Source organism: Nothoprocta perdicaria, unplaced genomic scaffold (genome assembly GCF_003342845.1).
Source record: "Nothoprocta perdicaria isolate Ctin4 unplaced genomic scaffold, notPer1 scaffold_7, whole genome shotgun sequence".
NCBI classification, from domain to species: domain Eukaryota; kingdom Metazoa; phylum Chordata; class Aves; order Tinamiformes; family Tinamidae; genus Nothoprocta; species Nothoprocta perdicaria.
In genome coordinates, this window is record NW_020455976.1 from 7,407,232 (window position 1) to 7,427,713 (window position 20,482).

At 36.5% G+C, this 20,482-nt stretch overlaps 1 protein-coding gene across 1 annotated transcript; it reads left to right on the forward strand.

Moving 5' to 3' along the window:
* The first annotated feature begins 8,473 nt into the window (after positions 1 to 8,473).
* On the forward strand, positions 8,474 to 19,441 carry LOC112957124 (pancreatic lipase-related protein 2-like). The gene is made up of 10 exons (XM_026050695.1): positions 8,474 to 8,522; positions 9,199 to 9,353; positions 11,415 to 11,540; positions 12,866 to 13,000; positions 13,253 to 13,361; positions 14,353 to 14,472; positions 14,563 to 14,679; positions 16,725 to 16,840; positions 18,029 to 18,158; positions 19,326 to 19,441. The coding sequence occupies exons 1-10, from the start codon at positions 8,474 to 8,476 to the stop codon at positions 19,439 to 19,441; spliced, it is 1,173 nt and encodes a 390-aa protein (XP_025906480.1).
* The last annotated feature ends 1,041 nt before the right edge of the window (positions 19,442 to 20,482 follow it).

Consider the following 20,482-nt stretch of genomic DNA (forward strand, 5'->3'; position numbering starts at 1 on the left):
AGCTTGTATCATTTACAAGGAGTGTGTCCACAAACAGCCCAACTGACTTTCAGAAGCATGAAGCCAGCACAGAAACCACTCCTAAAGGTTCTAACTCTCTAGATCCTCATGCTTAGAAGACAGTTCACCCAGGAACAGTTCACTGAAATATTATGGAAATCCAGTATTTTTTCAGAAATTTCCTTGCACCTCAAACTCATCACAGACATATCATTAGATATATGAGTTATCATTTCAGTCAATACTGAAATATAGGCTTCTACCTTTTCTTTTTGAAAGCAATTAAACAATTTCAAGTGACTCCACAAAGAGGCTGGGTCGGACTCGCATTATGAAATATTCCAATTAAGCTTAGCACATATAATCAGTGTGGAAATGTCTGTATATGTTGCATGCTGGCCTGATTGCAACATTCTACCCCTGCATTGCCTAGACCTGGATGACTCTGAGCTTTATGATCGTGCTTTGTAACCCTCATCCAGAACTTAAACATTTCAGCTATTTTCTCTGGTCCTCTTGTTTCTTCCAAACTTTGTAAAATATATGTGTTTGTAACAACAGGCTAGCAACTTAAATGGAGAAGCTCAGTTTTGCAGAAACAGCGGTAACAAAACCAGAATAAAGAAGCCTTCCTTTTTTTAGATAGCTCTAGATTGCAATCAAATGTGATAGAAAYTGTTTCCCTGTATCCATGAACTCTGGGGGATGGCAGCGCAGACCTCAGACAATAAAATAGTCCTTGGGAACCATCCATGAATACCTGATAATCCRCAGATGATCAGGCAGCCAAACGGACATTCAAACCTCCATTCCAGGTGCGACACAAGGCAGGGACATGCACAAACCCACAGTGTGGGCTACAAGCACCGCACAGAACAAAATACAGTTATTAAGTCATTACACATAATGCCACAACACAAATAGTTAAGAAATGAAAGACAGTATCATATACATAACAGCACCTTAATGTATGTCTCATGTACTTAACTGAAGTTGCGGCATGTTTAACAGAGCAAAAACAGGGCCTGCAAAATAACAACCAAATCATCATAATTTAAGCTGCATTAAAACCGATGTGAAATCACTTAACTATTTTATAGGTATAGATGTTTAAAAGCAGATAACAGCTGGCACAAGAAAATATAATTCCATTGACTTCATCATCCTTTTTTAAAAAAGGAGAGTTCTGCCTCAGCAATTACAGTCCTTATTTAATAGCTCAGGAAAACAGAGATAAAAGGATATTCAGAGACCTGTAAGACTGAAAAACATATGAGATCTGGTAGAGTGTTGAATATAAAAAATTTACAAGCTATGTCTTCACCTTTAATGTCTAGTTTTTTAAAAAATATATAGAAAAAGATGTTATAAGGATATAGAAAATAAATCAGCTACCTGGCAAAATGATATTACCTATTTAGTATAAAATGCAGCRTCTCTAATTCTGGTAATAGGAGTAATACTTTAAAAAGTCATATAGTATCTAAAGGCTGCAGTCCAGTAATTATGCTACCTGATAGATTTGTCCCAATATCCTCACAAAGGTGGTGAGGTTACTTCTCACTTAACTAATGATCACCAACTTTAATTAATACCATTTAAAAGTAACACAATACAAAATTAAAGGCCYTCACATAGTGCTAGTATCCCACCACACGACATAATCCAGAAACCATACATTAAAATTCATCATTATCAATTACAACTCACCACAGCTTTCTACAGTCCTGTAGATTGTAGAATCTGTTACAATCCTGTAGAAGCCATGGTGAGGTGTAATTGATAATTGTCAAAAGTGAATTGTAATTGTCAAAAACAGTTTTTCTTATAATCTTTATTCCATGCTTTYGCATTAATGTGTGAAATCCATACTACATAGTATTTAATAACTTATTCTCAAAATAATTTCTAAATCTGAAAATGATAGATATGTAATGACAGATGGCTGCTGAGAGAAAGAAAAAGTATAGCAATTTGTTTAACGAAAAGTACAAATGTTTAGTTATTTTTTTCACAATTTTTGCACTATAGATAACTAATTCCTATCTTAAAATTTAGGTTAATCTATGAAGTGCCCTTAGGTCTTTAAGTATATTTTAAATTTCCTAAGATATTTTCCTAGGATATTTAAAATTTCCTAGTTTTATTATATTCTTCAGTGTCCTAATTTATACTTCAAAATTCAACAATGTCCTCAAATGGTTAAAAAGGTTTTTAACCACAGAAATGATAAAAATCTACCTCAACTGTAATTCTATCTCTGATACATGCTAAGATAGAACTGCCAGAATCAATTTATTGCACATATAAAGCCACGAGTTTCTAGTCTTAGCCAGTGTAAATCAGCCTAACTCTAATCAACCCAATCAGTGTCCCAGACCCACTATATCTGTTTCGAATATGTAGTCTTGACTCTTACAAACTSCAAGCAATTGCTCTAACCACAGCCTATTACTAATTGTGATGCTATTTGCAACTGCACTACTATAATGTAAAAACAACAATACAAGTGCCTCGAATCACTGCTTTCATTCACTCCTTGCTTTCCTGACCCCTTTCAGTGAAAGGTTTGTACGGCATTTTTTCCCCTGTTTTTTTTCTAGACAAAAGTTGATGTGATTTAATCTTGCCACATCAAAGTTAAACAGTATTAGGACTAAAAGAGGATCCTTATCTCTGCTTTCTTACTTTGACAGGATACAAATATCGAGTTTTCTTAGAGCTCTGGACTCACACTGGATAAATAACTTCATAGTGTGGTAGAAGGATGTTTTAAAGAAACCAAATGGGCCAGATATGCCCAGGACAGACCAGGCTAGAGAGCAGTTTTGATAGTAAAAGGCCAGATAAAGCTGATGGAAATGTTGTCCATTGCCTAATCATTCCTCACCCAACTTTTCAGCTGACTTTTAAGTATCTTTTTTTCAGGCGTGCCACTTTCTTAAGGAAACTCTTAAAAAAGGCATGTTGAAAAAGATTATTTTTATATAATTGCTATTGTTAATAAAAAGGATTCAGACACTACCCAAAACTGAATTAGACACCTCACAATATGCAGAGGTAGRTAGGCTGGTCCCTGAGAAGAAAGATTGCTATTCAAGTTAAGACAGGACAAGTAAGTACAACTTCAAATAAAGAACAAAGAGATAAAATAGTATAAACAGCCTTGCACAAAGGAGTGAATGAATCATCCCTCTTAGTCCCATTTTTTAATGCTAACGTAATAAATGCACTACACTTCATCACACCAGTTTCCCTCTTACAGATGTTTCTGTAGGCAGGGCTTCCAAGAGCAACCCCTGAGCAGTAGAAAGGGCCTTCTTCCACCTTTGGCCACCTCTTCCCTCAAGAAAACACATGTGCATTGTAGGACAGCAAGAACTTTTCTTACTGACTTTGGGACTAAAAGGCAAAAGACATCCTGTTGCATGGTGGAACATGCAGTCATTTCTCACCTACTCTTGAATATGAGAGAAACGTTATAAAAAGCCTGGGAAAGGGATGAAGGCATGGATGAGGTCTATAAACCTATGATATGGARAGGGCAAACAGAAAAGGACTTGGCCAATGTCTTGTCCATACTGCTAGTAGATGGCATGAAATGAAGCTAATAGTTACACTTGCTCCAAGCAAATAGAAGATAACCCCTCTCACAGTTGTGTATTTCTTAAGTGCAACTGCTTGATACAGGATGGTGCATATACTAAAAGTGCATGCAAGTTCCARAAAAGCTTGGAAAAATTCATGGTAGAGAAATTTGTAGACAAATTGCTCATTTGCCAAGAGCTGGAAAATGCTCCACCATTTTTAAGGAATTGAGAGTCAGCTCTTTGTGAGTTGCTCCTTCCTACATAGTCCCCAGCTGACACGGAAGCAGTTAACCAAATTAAAGGGAAAAGTTTTCTAGAAGAAGCTGACAAGGAAATTTTGATATCTAGCAACGTTGCTGAGCTAGGAGCTTTCCTGGCACTAGTAAATGAGCATAGAAAATCTATTTCATGCTTGTCAGATGAAGTAAATCCTCTGATTAATTCATTACAAAGATGAGGATGCCCCACTGCTCTCCCAGTAACCTTGTCTTAAGCACTGAAGAGAGATGTGGTGTCTCACATTACTAAAAGGCAGGAAGGATTTCTCAAAATAACCACTTTATAGGCTCTGTGAAAAGCCTATAGAAGTTAAACTCTGACTGATGCTGGTACTAGCTGAAATAATTACTTACAATTTTATAATATACATCTTTGCATCTAGGACATGAGCCAGTGATCCTGTCATCACAGGTAAAATTAAAACCCTTTCAACACCTTATCGTCCTAATTATGTCTTGACAAAGTCAGTAAATCTTGTAAGTGATCTAAAAGCTTCACAGATAGACTGTTGGTGAAGCMCATACTGCAGCAAATGGGTGAGGTCGGCTTTGGGATTGGGAACTACAAGGGATAATGCTAGGTTTCTCAGTGCACAGAATTCCCAGAGAGCATATATACCAAAATACTCTGCTTATTGGTAAAGTCTGTGAATTTGAATTAATGGGAGTAATTTATTGAATTAATCAGAATAACTTAATGGCTTGAGTGATCTGCTTCTGCAATAAACACTGTTTCTTAAGTGGGAAGAAGCTATGATGACAGAATGGAATGAGAGTTTGGCCCAATATTTTATACAAAAAAATTAAATCAGAAACATGTAATATAGATTAGTTCTTAATTTTATGTGGGACCCTTTGAAATCTAATGAATTAACTTTTCTCTGTGTGTAAGTGCTTAGAGGTATAAATACTCCCTTTGAATCTGGTACTGTATCACAGATCCAAGCACCTCTTTCACTTAATCTTTTTGCCCAAGATGATTTATGGTAACTTAGAAGTAGATAATCTTACGGGTTTTTTTAACTACTTTTTACAAAAAGAAAACGGATTTTTCCTTCTTGTGTTCTACTAATGACTTGTTAACTGATCAATTGACAGCAATCTTTAGTTACATGAACTGTTCATGTAACTAAAGTGCTCTTCTTAATTAATTTGAACATGAATAATTCAGCAGTTTTCCAGAGTAACTTAGGTAATAGGACATGAAAAACACAAGCTACACAACAATTTTCCTTTCCAAGGTTTTRTTAGTCGCAGAGCACAACATTGGAGAATCCACTTTGTTTCTACAAACTGTACCTGAAGTGATTAATCTTTCTAGAGCAGCTAAGCAGCAAAAAGCTAGAAATATTTTTGTATCTCAGACTCTTAGAAATTGCTTTAAGCCAGTTCTATACTCATATGTGCTAGATATGAGCAAAGAGTCGACAAGCCCTGGAAGGGATTATCCAAAGGGAGTCTCCCCTTTCTGCACACCCTTGTCTTATGTGCTGCCAAACATACTTAAAAGCTCTAGCATTAAAATGCTGAGATGCAAATTATATATTTTGTATCTAAATACTGGAAAAAACTATTTCTTGGAAAGCCTGATCAGAAGTGTTAGCATAGTAGTATGATAAACATGTATGATGTGAAATAACATTATTATCAACATATTTAAAACTAAAATTACTACAATTAATACAGTTTAATTATAATGATGGCRTGGTATGGTACAATAGTTTGTAGAGAAAATGTGCCCAAGGCACTCTTCTCCCTTGTTTAATAGTATTTCTGCCTTTGCCTTTTTTTTTCCCAAAGACAAAACTACAAGATGACCATGTAATAAATGACAGATTGCATCTTTTCTTTTTTTTTTTTTTTAATATTTCATACTTACTTATTTTTGTTGCCTTTTATATTTTTTCACATTAAAAAATGCCAACATTTTCAGTCATGGGTAATTAATTCAGTGCAAGTGAGTACTGAACTTCAGAAGAATATGGATCCTTACACAAAATTACTGTGGAAGAGGCCAGGTTGTGAACTGAGAGGACCATATGTATGTTCCTAACAAGCATTAAGCCAAGGACAATTCAAGTAGTTAATGCATTCAGAAAAGAGCAGTACGTTCCTTCATGTTTACTAGTGACTGTAGCTCAAATACTGCAAGTCTACTTGCTAACAGGTCCCACAATACTTATTTGGGTGTTCAGGTTGTAATAGCAGACTCCACTCTCAAATACATATTTCAAAATCTTGCTTAAASCTATACATTATTTGTGAGAAGAGTCAGCTGCAGGAAGGCTGGTTTTGCTATTACGACTTGGAGTAGCAGCTCTGCTAGCCTCCCTGCATGGTCACTTGAATTGAGACTAAGTATAATACCTAACAACCCCGCCGATAAAGACAGCCCTGTTGGAACCCTGGGAGGCCGTGTGTTTGTGCAGTGTTTACAGCACCCTCCTCGGGCCTTTTTGGAGATGAATGACGATACCATCCTATTTGAAACTTTGCAATAAAGATTAAATAGGTGGAGTCCTACAAAAACTGGTTTGAACTGGTTTATGTCATCTTAGATGAAGAGTTCCTAGCCCAATGAGACCTCTCTTGGCACTAGCCAAGAAAGACAGATGCTATTGGGAACCTACAAGTCAAGGGGTGGCTGCAAGAAGAGCCTTTTTGGCTCTGGAGAGAAGGCACAAGATTGTGCTGACGGGGCTTCTGCAAAGCTTCCAGGCTGCCACGATCACCTGAGAGGTGGACCGAGCCCTGCCAAGGTAAAGCGGGATGCASAGGAGCCAAGAACATCTAAGGAACACAAATAAGGGGCATCATGAGAAGGCGTTAGGCGCCTTGAGATGATGAGCTGGAAGCAGGATGCATCTGAACCTGCAGTGAGTTCCACTTGGTCAGCACTTTGCTCCAGAGCGCACTTTAGAGGGTCTATGGTCTTTAGAGGGCTATGGTGGGGGTGCGGGATTGGATCCATGGAGGATTTATTAGAGAAATAGGGCCACATGCAGGAATTTTGTAAGAATGTTCGCTCAGCTTCAATGTCAAAATGAGTGCGCTTTTTTTTTTCTCTCCCCCCTGTTAAATAATGTTTGATAAGCAGGTCATAAAACCAATCTGCATTTATGCAATATGTCACTAACTAATGGCACTTGATTGATCTTTCCTTTTTCCTTTAGCTTAATGATAAATTTAGTAGCAATAAGACTACACTTGGAAGACATTCATTACTTCTTTTGCAGCAGAGAGTGAATGAATGAAAGGGCACTGGGTAGATGTCATTAGACCTATTCTCCTTACTCTGCTAATCTCCTGTAAAATCTGCCATTTTCTAATCTTTCTTTCAAATTATTTCCCTGCCTAAGATCTCTCAGTGTCCTTTTTCTGGCATTATTAAAACTATTTTTTTATTATAGTACAGTATTTTTGTCTAGGGTTTGGGGAATATAAGGCACATTTTGACCCTTTATTTTTTGTCAATGAAATCAAGGTCTGAGGCTTGATTTACACAAAAGAATTCTCAATAGAGTAAAATTGTACTGTGCAGCTGATGAAAATGTATTAATGTGTTTTGCTCTCAGTTCCAAAGACCATCCACCAAAGAACTCATGAACTATGAAAGTGAATACTGAGTCTGGGTTCTAGAAAGCTGATTAAATTTTCTTAATGCTTTGTTTTGATTTTGAAACATAATAGCAAATCCACAGATATAAATCCATATTTTATGTGTTTAAATTAGAAACGCGAATTTAATATTTTCAGGAATGCAAGAAACATTTTAAAATTAGTGTCCCTATCAGCTGGTAAAATAGCCTTGAATTTGACCTATATGCTTACCTTGGAAAGGCATATGGAATATTGCATTTGTTAATTTGCATAGGATTATCAGAACTAACTTGCATCATGGCAGGCATCTGAACAAGCTCAGCAACTGATTAGGATTCAGATCCAATGAAAGATCTCAGCACGTTTACCTCGAAGTACATAAGTGGTTCCATGAATTCTGATACTGACATATTAGCATATTAGTAAGTGATGAAGCACATCAGCACCGATAAACATGCATGGCTAATAACAAAGATCAAAATGATTTTTCTTGATTATCCTACTATAAATATCTATATCTATTTCTATATCTATCTAAATATCTGTATCTAATTATAGATATCTATATCATTTATATCTATATAAATACCGATATTTATATTTATAAATATAAACTAAGCATGATTCTTAGTTCTTTCGACTACAATTGTTGAATAGTAAATCTGAGCAACTTTTCTATTAAAGAGTAAAAGAAACTTCCATTCTTCAAGAAAATATGCTGTTGCAGTTTGCTAAGATCTCATTTGTCTGCCCATAAATTGCAGTGTTAAGGGAAAAAAAAAAGAGGATATCCTATATACTCTGAAACTGCATTGCAAACAAAAAGAATTCCAAAGGTATTTTTATCTAAATCTTTAAGGAAATATTGATTCTTCAAGGTTTAATTCATAAAATGTCTGAATTATGCTGTGGCCATTAATGTCAATTAATGGATCTATGCAGCTCTTAGTTGAATCCCATATTCTGTTTTTCACTAAATCTGAGCTGTGTTCTTATTTGCTTCAGATGTTTGCAGTATGGATTACTACTCTTTTTCTTCTTGATGCAGCCAGAGGTAAGATGCGTATAAAGACAGATAAAGACAATGAGCAATAAAAGTTGTGTTCAGCTTACACCAGAACTACTAGACATGCAAAATYTTTGTCATGCCAGACAACATTTACACTTCACACTGCTAGACAGGAAACAAAAAAGTGGTCCTGGCTTCACAGATGGGAAAGAATGGATCAGTAGAGATAGACATACAGAGACAACCCAAGGAAAGAGATAAAATCCAAAAGATCGGTGGCATCAGTAGAAAGACTCTTTGAAAATAACAAAATCACTAGTGGAGTGATGCAGCACAGCTTAGCTGAGGGCTACAGTGGTAGGTCAGGATGACGTTTTAATGGCAACACTCCTGTGCCAGGTTTGCATCTCTGTCACGCTAAAGCCACAGTAGAAAGTGGGAAGCTAGTCTAGGCACTGACTACACTTCTGATCTCTAGGCTTCCACTAAAATTCAACTTTATTGCTTCCTCTAAAATATGATGATGATAAAATGGTAAAGGAGATGTTTAATGTAAGATGTAGGGTCATCAGAGATATGTATGTTAATACTTTGGTTTCTTTCTACTCTTTCATGAGTTGTCTGTGAAATAACACTACAGAAACTCCAGAAACATTAGCTCTAATTTGAAGGACTGCTCTAAGTCTATAGCAAAAGTTGCTTTGTTCTCTGGGTTCCCCAGGAAGACAAGTTTGCTACAAAAGGCTTGGATGCTTTACGGATGATCCTCCTTGGTCTGGGATTCCAGAAAGACAACTGGCGGGCTTGCCTAGCTCTCCAGAAGCTGTGAATACCAATTTCCTCCTTTACACTAGAGACAACATCATGCAATATCAAGTAAGAAATTGACTTGTTTTAAACACTTAGAAAATGTACTCAAGAAATAATATAGCTTGTTTTTTTACTTCAATATTTTTGCTCACAAATCTGCAGGGAAAGGTCTTAAGTCTATTTATACTCTCAGTGAACAGAGCATGACAGTTTCTTTTATCTCATTTTTCTTCATTTCAGCCATTTTACAGACCAGGTATATTAATAACGTATTAATTAACTTCTAACAGAAGTTAGCTGAGGTATTGGAACATTTTATATACACTCCCATAATAAGCAAATGGCTCAGATTCCATTTCCGTCATATATCATTATATTGCGAGAGCTAGGAATGGGGAAAGTCAATTTTGGTTCTCTGTGTCTCCAGCTGAGAAACATATTCTGGTAGAAGACCCAGTTCTCAGGGTTGTATTGCTCTCAGAATCTCTGCTTATGTCCTGAACAACAGTGACCCCTAATAGCAGATARGTAATAGGAGAGAAGATTGTAAAAGGAAGTAGCAATGTTCAGTAGAGAAAGAATGGAAAATAGGAAGAAAAAAAATAGAGAATGAAAAAGCAGATCCTAAAGAAAAAAATGCAGAAAAGAATGAAAGCACATGTGGAAAAAGGAAGGAAATGATCAAAAAAAAAAATTAAAGGAGGTAAAAAATAAAGGATGCAAATATTAAACATTTTTTTCAAGAATGGGGCTGAAAGTGGTGAGCAAAAATCCAAAGCAAAAGCCATGGTGAGGTACAGCATAGAGATGACCTGGATGTTTCTCTTGCAGAGATCAGAGTCAGGTTAGCTCCTCATAGAGATGCATCAAGTCAAAGAACAATTGGATGTATCTCCACAGCTGGGTCTGGGTAGCCACAACAGACTGAAGGTACATGGAAGAGAAAAAAAAAAAAAAGGGACAGGGTATCTGCAACGTTTCCAAATTAGTGGCAGTGAAAGGAAGCTATGGACAATGACAGAGCAACTATTAAGCAGCTGAAAGGATTTTTCAGCCCTGTGTAAATAAAAATATATTGAAAGATATGAGCAGTGTCTCAGTCTTTTCCTTTAAAGACCTTGGGAAAGTCTTACATGAGAACATGTACTTGACCTTCTTGAGATGCTGGAGGTGTCTGGCCTGAGCTCAGCCATAGCACAAATGGATTTGTGGAATTGTTGATTGTTTTGGTAAATAACCCATCAGAGAGTGTTAGCTTTGCTTGAAGAAAAAACGAGGAAAAAGAATATAATGATACAGAAAATTATGGGTATGTGATTTGTTGTTGTTTGCTTAGGCAAAGGCTCCAAATCTTTCAGTAAAATAAATGGCAACCAGAAACAGTGGAGATTTTAAATGATTTCTCCTTTTTATGAATCACCTTAGAAAAAGTCATAATTAGTCCAACAGCTCTTACTGAGACAGCCTGTTTGGTGTGTTCTTTAATTTCAATCAAATTCCACTGCAGGTGAGACATAAGTTAATTAGCACATTGCATTCTCTTTCAGGATACTGAATTGTTTATACATAACAAAAAGTAAAATAGAGTCTAAGTTTTAAACCAAAATAGTATTCAGAATTTTTTAAGAAAATAAACTGCTACCTCTCTCAATAGACCCAACTCTATATACAGTCTGTTGGGTTTATTTTCATACTGTTTGGAATCTCTTTAAGATAAAATAAAAATAAACCTATGGATAAAGCTCTTGCCTTCAAAGAGAAAGAAGGCAAAATCGGAAAGAAAAAGAAAGAAAAATTCAAAGTCACCTCCACAGTAAGTTAGAGATACTACTTTTGTATTTCATTGGCTACTTCTGATAAATGCTCATTCTTAAGAGGTATGTTGTTCCAGCAAATCTCAAAGCATTGTGCAAAGACTGTCAGTATTGCCAGTTCAGTTAAAGAGAGGAAGTGAATCACGTGTGGACAGGATTAACTGCTATATCTAACCAAGCAGCTAAAGAGTCAGGAACAAGTCCCATGTCTTCCGAGCTGAGAATTACGCTCCTACCATTGAGATCTCTATCCCTATACAAACACACTCCCTGGTACAGAGCATTCACATTGTTTTGTTTTGTTTTGACACAGAAAATTTCCGCTATAGATCCTTCAACTATCAAAGCTTCAAATTTTCAAGCACACAGGAAAACTCGCTTCATTATCCATGGCTATCTGGCTGGAGAAGACCTCTCCTGGATAACAGATATGTGCAGGGTATGAAGTGACTATTATTTGACAGCCACTCCAATTGCATTTGAAATTTCATATCTCCTTCCTCCTCCATTAACTGGCTTAGAATTCCCTGCTAAAATTTACACCTCTGCTTTCCTGTTAATACTAAGAATATAGGAGGAAAAAAACTCAGAAGCAAAGTGAGTTTCACGTGTCTGCCATTCTCAGGTACAACTACAGTGTACTTCAACTTCCTGTTAATTGCTGAATTCACCTTCATAGTGAAAGCTATAATTATTTGATTTTTTTTTCAATTCCTTCACAGAATTAAATACAAAAGTCACTTTTCCAAACTCAAGCAAAGGTTAAATTAAACTAAGATATAGTAAGAATATAACTACTGATATAATAAGAATAAACACTTTGTTCAGGTGATAAAGGTACATTTCAAAATGTAATTGTTTCAAAATGAAAAATCAAATATTTCCTGATATCAATGGCTAACTGGAGTATTTTATTTTAAAAATACACAGTTGGGGAACTGAACTACTCAACCACCTCAACACAAGTTTGTGGATCATTTCAGATGACAGAAGCATATAATTTTAGAGAATAAAGTTGGAGAGTAAAGGTCTAGAGAAACTATCATTTTTTTTCTAACTGTGGTACCGGGATTTAGAGAATCTGATTCCCTAAAGTGAACCAAGATATGTGGGACCGGAAACAGAACTGAAACAARCTATTGCGCATCTTAATACAAGTGTTCCAATCACTACCTCCACTCTGCCTCCTTGTGTTGATTCTGGAGTATTCGGAAGAAAAAATTCTAAAGATGTACCTTTACTAGCCACATAAGTGGTCAAAGAATATGGCATTATTTTACACTGTTACTTTTTGAAAAAGAAAATAAGGAAAGGCTTGATTTCCTAGGAGAAAAAACACACTACTAAAAATGACTTTCGAATCAATATAATTTTCCTTCAGAAACAGTCTCTGGCTAAATGCTCTTCATGCTGTAAATATCCTTGGTTTATCCCCACTCTTGACCACTTGGGTTCAACCTCCCTGACAAGGATAACTAATTTTTCAACTACTCCAAACTAGTCTCCATAGACTTGCAGACTATGAGTCTACATAGCCTACCTATAAGTTGCTCCATAAACTTCACATGCCCAGAGAAGGCAGCAGGAGTGGAGCTCAAAAGAGACTTCTGTGACAGAAGCAATTTGACAGCTCTACAAGTGGGATACAAAATCAAACCTGTATAACTAAAGTGAGTTAAAGCAAAATGAGTTGTTTGTATACGACCTAGAGGAGTTGTGATTCATGTGTGTTTCCTTCTTGTGTCTTGTTTTCACACCCACCAGTCCATGTTTCAGGTGGAAGACGTGAACTGCATCTTGACTGACTGGAGAGGCGGCTCCAGTGGCCTGTACACCGAAGCAGTTAACAACGTCCGCGTGGTGGGGGCTGAGCTGATGTATTTGGTGAACCTCCTTGAGGTAAAGGAACCTGTGGGACACAGTCACTGGTGTATAGTCTATATGACAAAGGACATATAAGGGTATCGCCTTGCTGCAAAGCAATCAGAAAGCATAGAGGTCCTCAATAGCGCAGCCGATTATCAAAGGTCTCTAATTCTGCAGGAACTGAGGTACCAATCATGGCCTAGTCGAGCTTGAGGCCTCAGGCTCAGTGCCTCAGGCTTGTGTCACCAACTTAGCAAGCYTTTTTTTCCCCCTGTATCTTCACAGAAGGAGTATGGCTACTCTCCTGCCAAGATTCATTTGATTGGCCACAGTCTTGGAGCACATGCTGCAGGGGAGGCCGGGAGAAGGAAACCTGGCATTGGAAGAATAACAGGTAGTGAAGCCATTACATTGGATAAAGCTTCATACTCTCACAGCAGGAGGAACCAACACAGAAGGGCTGAAGAAGCAGCTTCTGCCTAACAAACCCACAGGACAAACTGCACTATACAGAGGTTGTCCTGTGCAGTGATATATGGCTGTCATAAACACACATAAATGAAGCCATGTCACATGCCAGACTGGAACAGAGCCACAATAGTTCCACTGTCCTTTCAATAGCTAAAGATCAGTCACTTCGCATAGGTCACAACAAATCTCAGCATATTACTTCTGATTTTCAGTGATATTAAAGAGTGTATTATATGTGGAGTAAATGATTTATAAAACATTAGAAATTTTTTATCAACTTTTTTTTTTACTTCAAATCCACACTATCGTGACTTTTCAACGGTTCAAAAAATTGGAAATCTGAAACGAAAAATTTAAAACTTATATTTGTTAAGAAAATAYAATAAGTAGCCTTGGGTACCCTCAAAAAGAAGGTGGTCATTAGCTGCACATCTATGCAGTGAGATGCAGCGTAATAAGATATTCATAGTATTTTTTAATGTCTCAGTATTTTCTACATCCATTTCTCCTACAGTCAGTTCTTCTGTCTGTATGTATATGGCTATCACTGAGCTGTATATACATTATGCAGTGAAAAAAGTACTTTAGGGAAGCAGGATGTGAATTCCACTGTTTTGTCCCACAGAAGAGCCTACTTACACTGAAGAGACAAAAAACTTTCAAATAAGTTTTTCTGCTACTAAAAACAGAATTTTGACCAAATGAAATATCTTAAAATCTTTCATRAATGCACAACCTGCCCCTACCACACACGTTCTTTCTGACATTTTTCACCCAAAATAATCCAAACATTTTCCCATCAGTCTTCTGAGTACCAGCAGAAATGCAATGGCATTCACTGTATGCACACTGAATATGACGAGATGCACATACCTTGTTGTTCACACAGGCACACACATCTTCATTTTATTTAGGTTTGGATCCAGCTGGGCCTCTTTTCCAGTATACACCAGACATGGTTAGGCTGGACCCTTCAGATGCGAATTTTGTTGATATAATTCACACTCATGCTGGCCATCTGTTCTTTGACTTTGGTAAGTTTTGCATAGGAAACAACACTTACACTGAATTTTGCCATCGCCTTTAGAAACACCCTTGAAACGTTTTACATATTTCAGCTCCAGGGATTCTTCAGACTTGTGGACACCTGGATTTTTACCCAAATGGTGGAAAGAAAATGCCTGGATGCCAGGAGCTTCGTGCACCTCCTGCAGTTCGGAATGTCAATGATGTTATGAGAGGTAAATACATCTTAAAGTAAAGCCTCATTACAAGCTACCGTTTGAAATAAAGGATGGTTAAGATAAAGCTTGATGAAAGCAGACTGAAAGACTGTTCTGCTGACCTTTGTTTTCTTCAGGTGAACATATTCAATGCTCAATGCTAATTTCAGATCCTGCATGTATAAAGTCMTGAGATGTCAAGTTAACATGGGAATAACTAGTATAACGCAATCATGAAGTGATATGAAAGTGATTTTTAAAGCCTCTGTTAAATCTCCTAACTTGCTTCATGTTCCTCAAACACGAAGAGCTATTCTCTTTCTTCGCCTTCATTTTTTTTAAGAAAAATTCTTAAAATTCTGTTTAAAAAAATCAATATATATTAATTCAAAATATTTTTATTCATGTAACTTGTGAAGGATTCACATAGAAACTGTAGATTGTTTGAACTCAAACTCTTTTGGACTCAAAAGACTTTCAACTTTGACCACAAAACACATATTTCAATTCTTACCAAAAAGAAAAAAAAGATTTTCCACAGTCATTTACTTATGCTGCTTTCAGTGTTCTGCAGTTAAATAAAACTCCAGCTCTATTGAACAAGAGCAGATGGATGACAGCATTCATGCAGATCCTAGAAATAGAGACAACCTTAACTCCAGCCTCTCATTTGAACCTTACTTTGTACATATCTCCTGTCTGATAATATTTACATTTATGTATTGCTTTTATCTAAAAAGTGCTTTAGAAATACTACTTAGTTACTTCCCTCCTTAGCTTTTGATATAGTAGGAAAAGGAGGATTATGATCCCATTATAAAGATGTTAAGTGACTGTGGCACTAGCACAAGGAAAGCCAATCATGAGATCTCACATTTTTAAAGTTAAAAGCACAGGCCCTTCTGAGTTAGGTTAAAAGAAAGAATTGTAAAGTAAACGTACTGAGGGAGCCTTCATGAGCCATATCATTTTCAAGAAATAGAGACAGAAGCACCTTTCAATTTTTTTTTCTTCTTTTTAGGTAAATAATACAATATATCAATATATATCAATTGTGTGTATCTTCCGGTCTTCCTTTAAAGTGTATAAATATTGACTGTATATGAAATTCTGATTTCACTATAGTGTCTGCCAGCTTACAATTACCTGTATGCCTCCAGGACCTCACTCTAATTGGATGAGGCTYCTTTTCCCCATTGCAACAAACTAGAGCCTATTTTTATRCAGTCTAATTTCAATACATTGTGCTTGGATAAAACAGAGTCTTCAGAGACACTGAAGACAATAGCTGTGGCAAAGGACCTGTAAATAGAGTCCCAAAAGCACTTTCTTCTTCCCAGCACTGAGAGCTTATAAATTTCACACTGAAGGGAAAATGTACGTGTTTCAAGTAATTCTGACAAAATCAAGGACAAGCTGCCAAACATCTTGCTAGTTACAGCATTTCACAACATCACCCATGTCAAATGACTGCAAATTTTTTAGAGCTTAAAAAACAGCAAAACCCACTGAAGTTACAACAATTACTACAATTATCTTTAATTCTAGAAATGAGTGGAAATTATGGTTTAGAAAATACCATGTTGTGATAATGCTAAGCAAATGACAACTACTTCATGGCCACTACCATATGCTTTGCAAATGCTGTACCTATGAATTATTCGGTCTTTAAAATATCAAAGGAAAAGCCTATCAAAGGAAAAATGCTGAACTAAAAGCAGAGCAGTACACATACTAGGACTGGAGGTTGCAGGAGTTCAGCATCTCTGCTCTTTGAGCTTCTGTATGAGCACAGAGAAGCACATAGGCAAATCTGATTCTAGCACTCCCACATCTAAAATGTGTGTTTAACTGCATAATTTCTACCATAAACCAAAAACTTTACACTTTAAAAGTCTTTTTAATTCTTACTTAAAAGAGAGACTTCACTGTACAAATAAATATTTTGAGCAAAAAAGAGCAATATGTGCYTTTTTTTTTTTTTTTTKGTKTGGACTTTACGGCTAATGAATAGCTTTAATCTTTCTTAAACTGTTTTTTTTTTTTTTTTCCCCCCCCTTCAGAATATAGATCTATTGGATGTGGACATAAAAGAAGCTTCCAGTATTATGCTGAAAGCATTATCACTCCAGATGGATTTGCTGGGTATCAGTGTGAAACATACCAACATTTTGCATCAGTAAGTGTCAACAACAAACATCTGAGAGGGACCAAAAAATTTTAAGCTCTTGATTAAAACTAAAGGAGGTCCCCTGAGACCAGTGCTTGATTGTTCTAGGGGTACCCATCACCAAGAGCTGTCACAAGGCACAGCCTTGAGGCTTCCTAAGACCTTAAACATTTGCACAAACAACTAACAACTGCAGTATTTAGATGAAGTTCAGTAGCACTTCCTGGTCTTTCTTCCTAATAGAAGTGGGTTTTTGGTGGGCAGATTCTGGCAGTGCACTTGAGGCCTGGCTAAAGAGAAAATACTTGAGATTCATTTCCATCTCCTTTCAAAAGGAATTATTACAACACTGCTGAAAGGTTGTTATTCCTTGCAGCAGTATTGCCGCAGGATTTAAATGAAAAGCAGAACTCTGGGCAATCTAGTGGTGAGAGGAGAAAGATTTGTCARCTGCAGAATAAATAAGTGATGATAACCGTGTAGCCTTTCATTCATCTAATGCCCAGAGAGTCAAAGACAATACCGCATTTAAAAACAGTACTTCCCAAATATCAAAATTYAACCATCTGAAATGCAAAGCTAGTTTTCCTTCAACTGAAATATAATAATTTCTTCTGAAGATTTACATTTTTTTCCTTTTCTTTTTCTTTATGAACATCAAGGTCTTGATCCCAATGTTCAATCTACAGTTAGTTTTGTTTAAAAGTTCCGCATGGCTATAAGGCCTGATAAGGAGACAAAACACATTCCAAAATGAGATCACAAGGGTAAACATTCCTAAACTTAATATGATTATCCACCCTACAGTAAAAAACAAGCCCAATCTTTCAATAGGCCTCATGAAAGAGGTACATGCCACCTCTGTTCCAGAACAGGTAGTAATGTACAGTACCCATTGAGGTATTTACTCATAGCTTCTGCTGCAACACAAGGAATTAAATCAGGTTTTCAAGATGATTCTTTCTGATTTTCAATCTACTGAGTTAAGCATACTGACCACCTGAGCTCCTTTTTCCACCACATCAATAAATACTGAACAGTTGAGCTGACTCAAGTACTTTTTCACTTTTCAGAAATTTATATTTTAGCTGGGCTTCAAAAAATATATATAACAAAAGCTGAAATGCCCTAATATTTGTTACTTTGAGAATGGTCATTAGAATAGATAATCATTGTGATGGCCTTTTATTCCTCCAGGGAGACTGCTTCCCATGTCCCAGAGAAGGATGCCCGCTGATGGGTCATTATGCTGATAAGTTTTCACATAAAACTGGGAAAGAACAGCAAAAGGTTTTTTTAAATACAGGGTCCCTCTCTCCATATGCTCGTAAGTGCTCATTTGGGTAATGCRAATGATGCTCATTTCTAAAGTGACACTGAATTCCCTATGAACAAATATCTCTCTTGTCTACAGAAATCCACTAAAGTTAGCAAGTGAAGCTTAGTATAGAATCTGGAGTTTCAAATGTGTTAGGAATATGCATTTCCAAGACTACCTAGGAAAGGCTGAGAAAACTAGAGAAACAGATCAACTAATGGTGACCTCTTTGGAGTTAAAAGCTCTGATAAATTTTGTTGATTATGTGAAGACTTGGAAAATTCTATAATGCTGTAGGTGGGAGGAGGTTATGCTGAAAGCACAGAATTTCAAAGCAAAATGTTACATTCTCATTCTCATTGAAAAAATACATATGAGTATTTTTGCAAAGCTCAAGTCATAATGGCAAGCATATGGAAATATAGTTTTATTCTCCTATTATTGTAGAAGCAGCCACAGAACTGGGAAATGAGAAAAAATCATAAATAAACCATTATCTATGAAAATCTATGAAAACAAATACATTTTTAAAGAGGTTGAATTGATTCTTCTTTTAATAACCCAAATTAAAGCCAGTGCAAAAGCTTTCTAAACCTGTTTACTTGAAAATAACATTTACTATTGCGTGTTAGATCCTGCTTCTGATTTGGAAAGGCATTTCAGAAGACAGGATTTTCTGAGCAGTGACAAGGTATAAAAGAAAAACTTAACACTATCAGAACCATTCTGGGAATGTTGCCAATATTGTTCAATACACCTTTAACAACACAGTTATCCAGTGGACATCACTTTATAATTCAGAGCTAATATGCTCTGAATTACGTCTTGAGACCTTCCAAATGGCTCATAAGTTTAAGAAATTATGAGATTAATACTAAGGCCAAGTGGAAGAGTGAAGTACATACCGACCATTATAGCTGATTTAATTCTTAGCATATCTAGGAGACCAACAAAGGTTGGARCTGTGATTTAGACCAGTGTCAAGGTAATTAGTATTATTAGAAAACCCAACAGACCTAACATTTGATTTAATGGTGAATGACATTTTGTTTGCTCTCAAAGCACATTTCTACAATCCTTTTCCCCCACTGAAAAACATTGAAATGTATGAAATATTTTACCATTAAGAAAGAAATCTCTGCACAGATTTCTGTTCCTGTTTCTTTGTTTTGAAAGGCTGGAGAAAAGAGATATATGTCAGAGTATCTGCAACAGAAGCCCTGAAAGGAAATATAGATGTAGCCTTGACTGGAACTAATGGGATCAAGAGAAAATATACAGTCAACAAGTAAGTTTAACATGACAGCTGAAAAAAAAATGACTCTAACAACATCATTATATTCAATGCACATATGACAATTTTAACATGTCTCATCTTGCTCTCTTTGACCTTACCACTGATTTACACTGGTAGCAAAAGTAGCTGCTAAGTGATCAAAACTCCTCATGCTACAGACTGTGATCAAAATATGCTGGCTGATCTTCCTCGTTCTGCATTTTCTTTTCTGAGGATGCCACTCAGCATAGAGGGCAGGAGCAAAGGCCTGAGCGCAGTCAGCTTCTGGATTCAATTTGGTGATCCTCCCCAAGAAGAGAGAAAAAGAGCTATATGATGTATATGATGTGTAAATGAAGACCACTGACCCCTCCTCCAGTAAATTAGAAACAGAAGTAGGAAAATTGCACCTTGCTTAAGAGCTGTGCTGGGGTCTGGAATTCCTCTCTACTTAGCCTGGTCTTTCCTAGTAAATGTGAATTTAAATGTAGTAAATTGATCGTTGTCAACAGTACAGTTTAAATATTGTAAAACCAACCTTCCCTGTATTGGAACATTGTCCTCTTACTGGTCTACACCAGAAGTACATTTGGTTGCAAATACAGTGATACAAACACAGGCAATGTCCATGATAATTTCCCACTGCAATATCCAGCTTTTGAGCAAGGACACTGGACCAGTGGAATGTTTTGTCTGGTCCATGGACAATGTTGTCCAAATAAATATTTGATGTATTTTATGTATGAAAACCTAAGATCTAAAGACACTTTGTAATATGAGTTCAATGACAAGTCAGCAGAGAGGACAGGAGTTGGTATTTCTGGATTTAACAGGTGATCCTCTGCTACCTGAGAGGATTTAACAGGTGATCCTCTGCTACCTGAGAGGAAGGACTTCAATTTGTGTGGGATTCTGGGATAACGCAACTAAAGTATAACAGCGCTGTTCAAAACTTCTGCTCTCATGGCATCCCACCCTCATCTCCCTTTTACCTAAGTTTCATGTAGCAACTTTTTCCCTCAGTTTTATATGACATAGAGCACCACTTTTATGCTTT

Bases quoted from the DNA above. Each gene is read 5' to 3' on its own strand.
- LOC112957124 (XM_026050695.1), top strand. From the start codon at position 8,474: ATGTTTGCAGTATGGATTACTACTCTTTTTCTTCTTGATGCAGCCAGA. The intron at 9,354-11,414 runs GTAAGAAATTGA...GTTTTGACACAG, and splicing joins ACAACATCATGCAATATCAA to AAAATTTCCGCTATAGATCC. The intron at 16,841-18,028 runs GTAAGTGTCAAC...TTATTCCTCCAG, and splicing joins CATACCAACATTTTGCATCA to GGAGACTGCTTCCCATGTCC.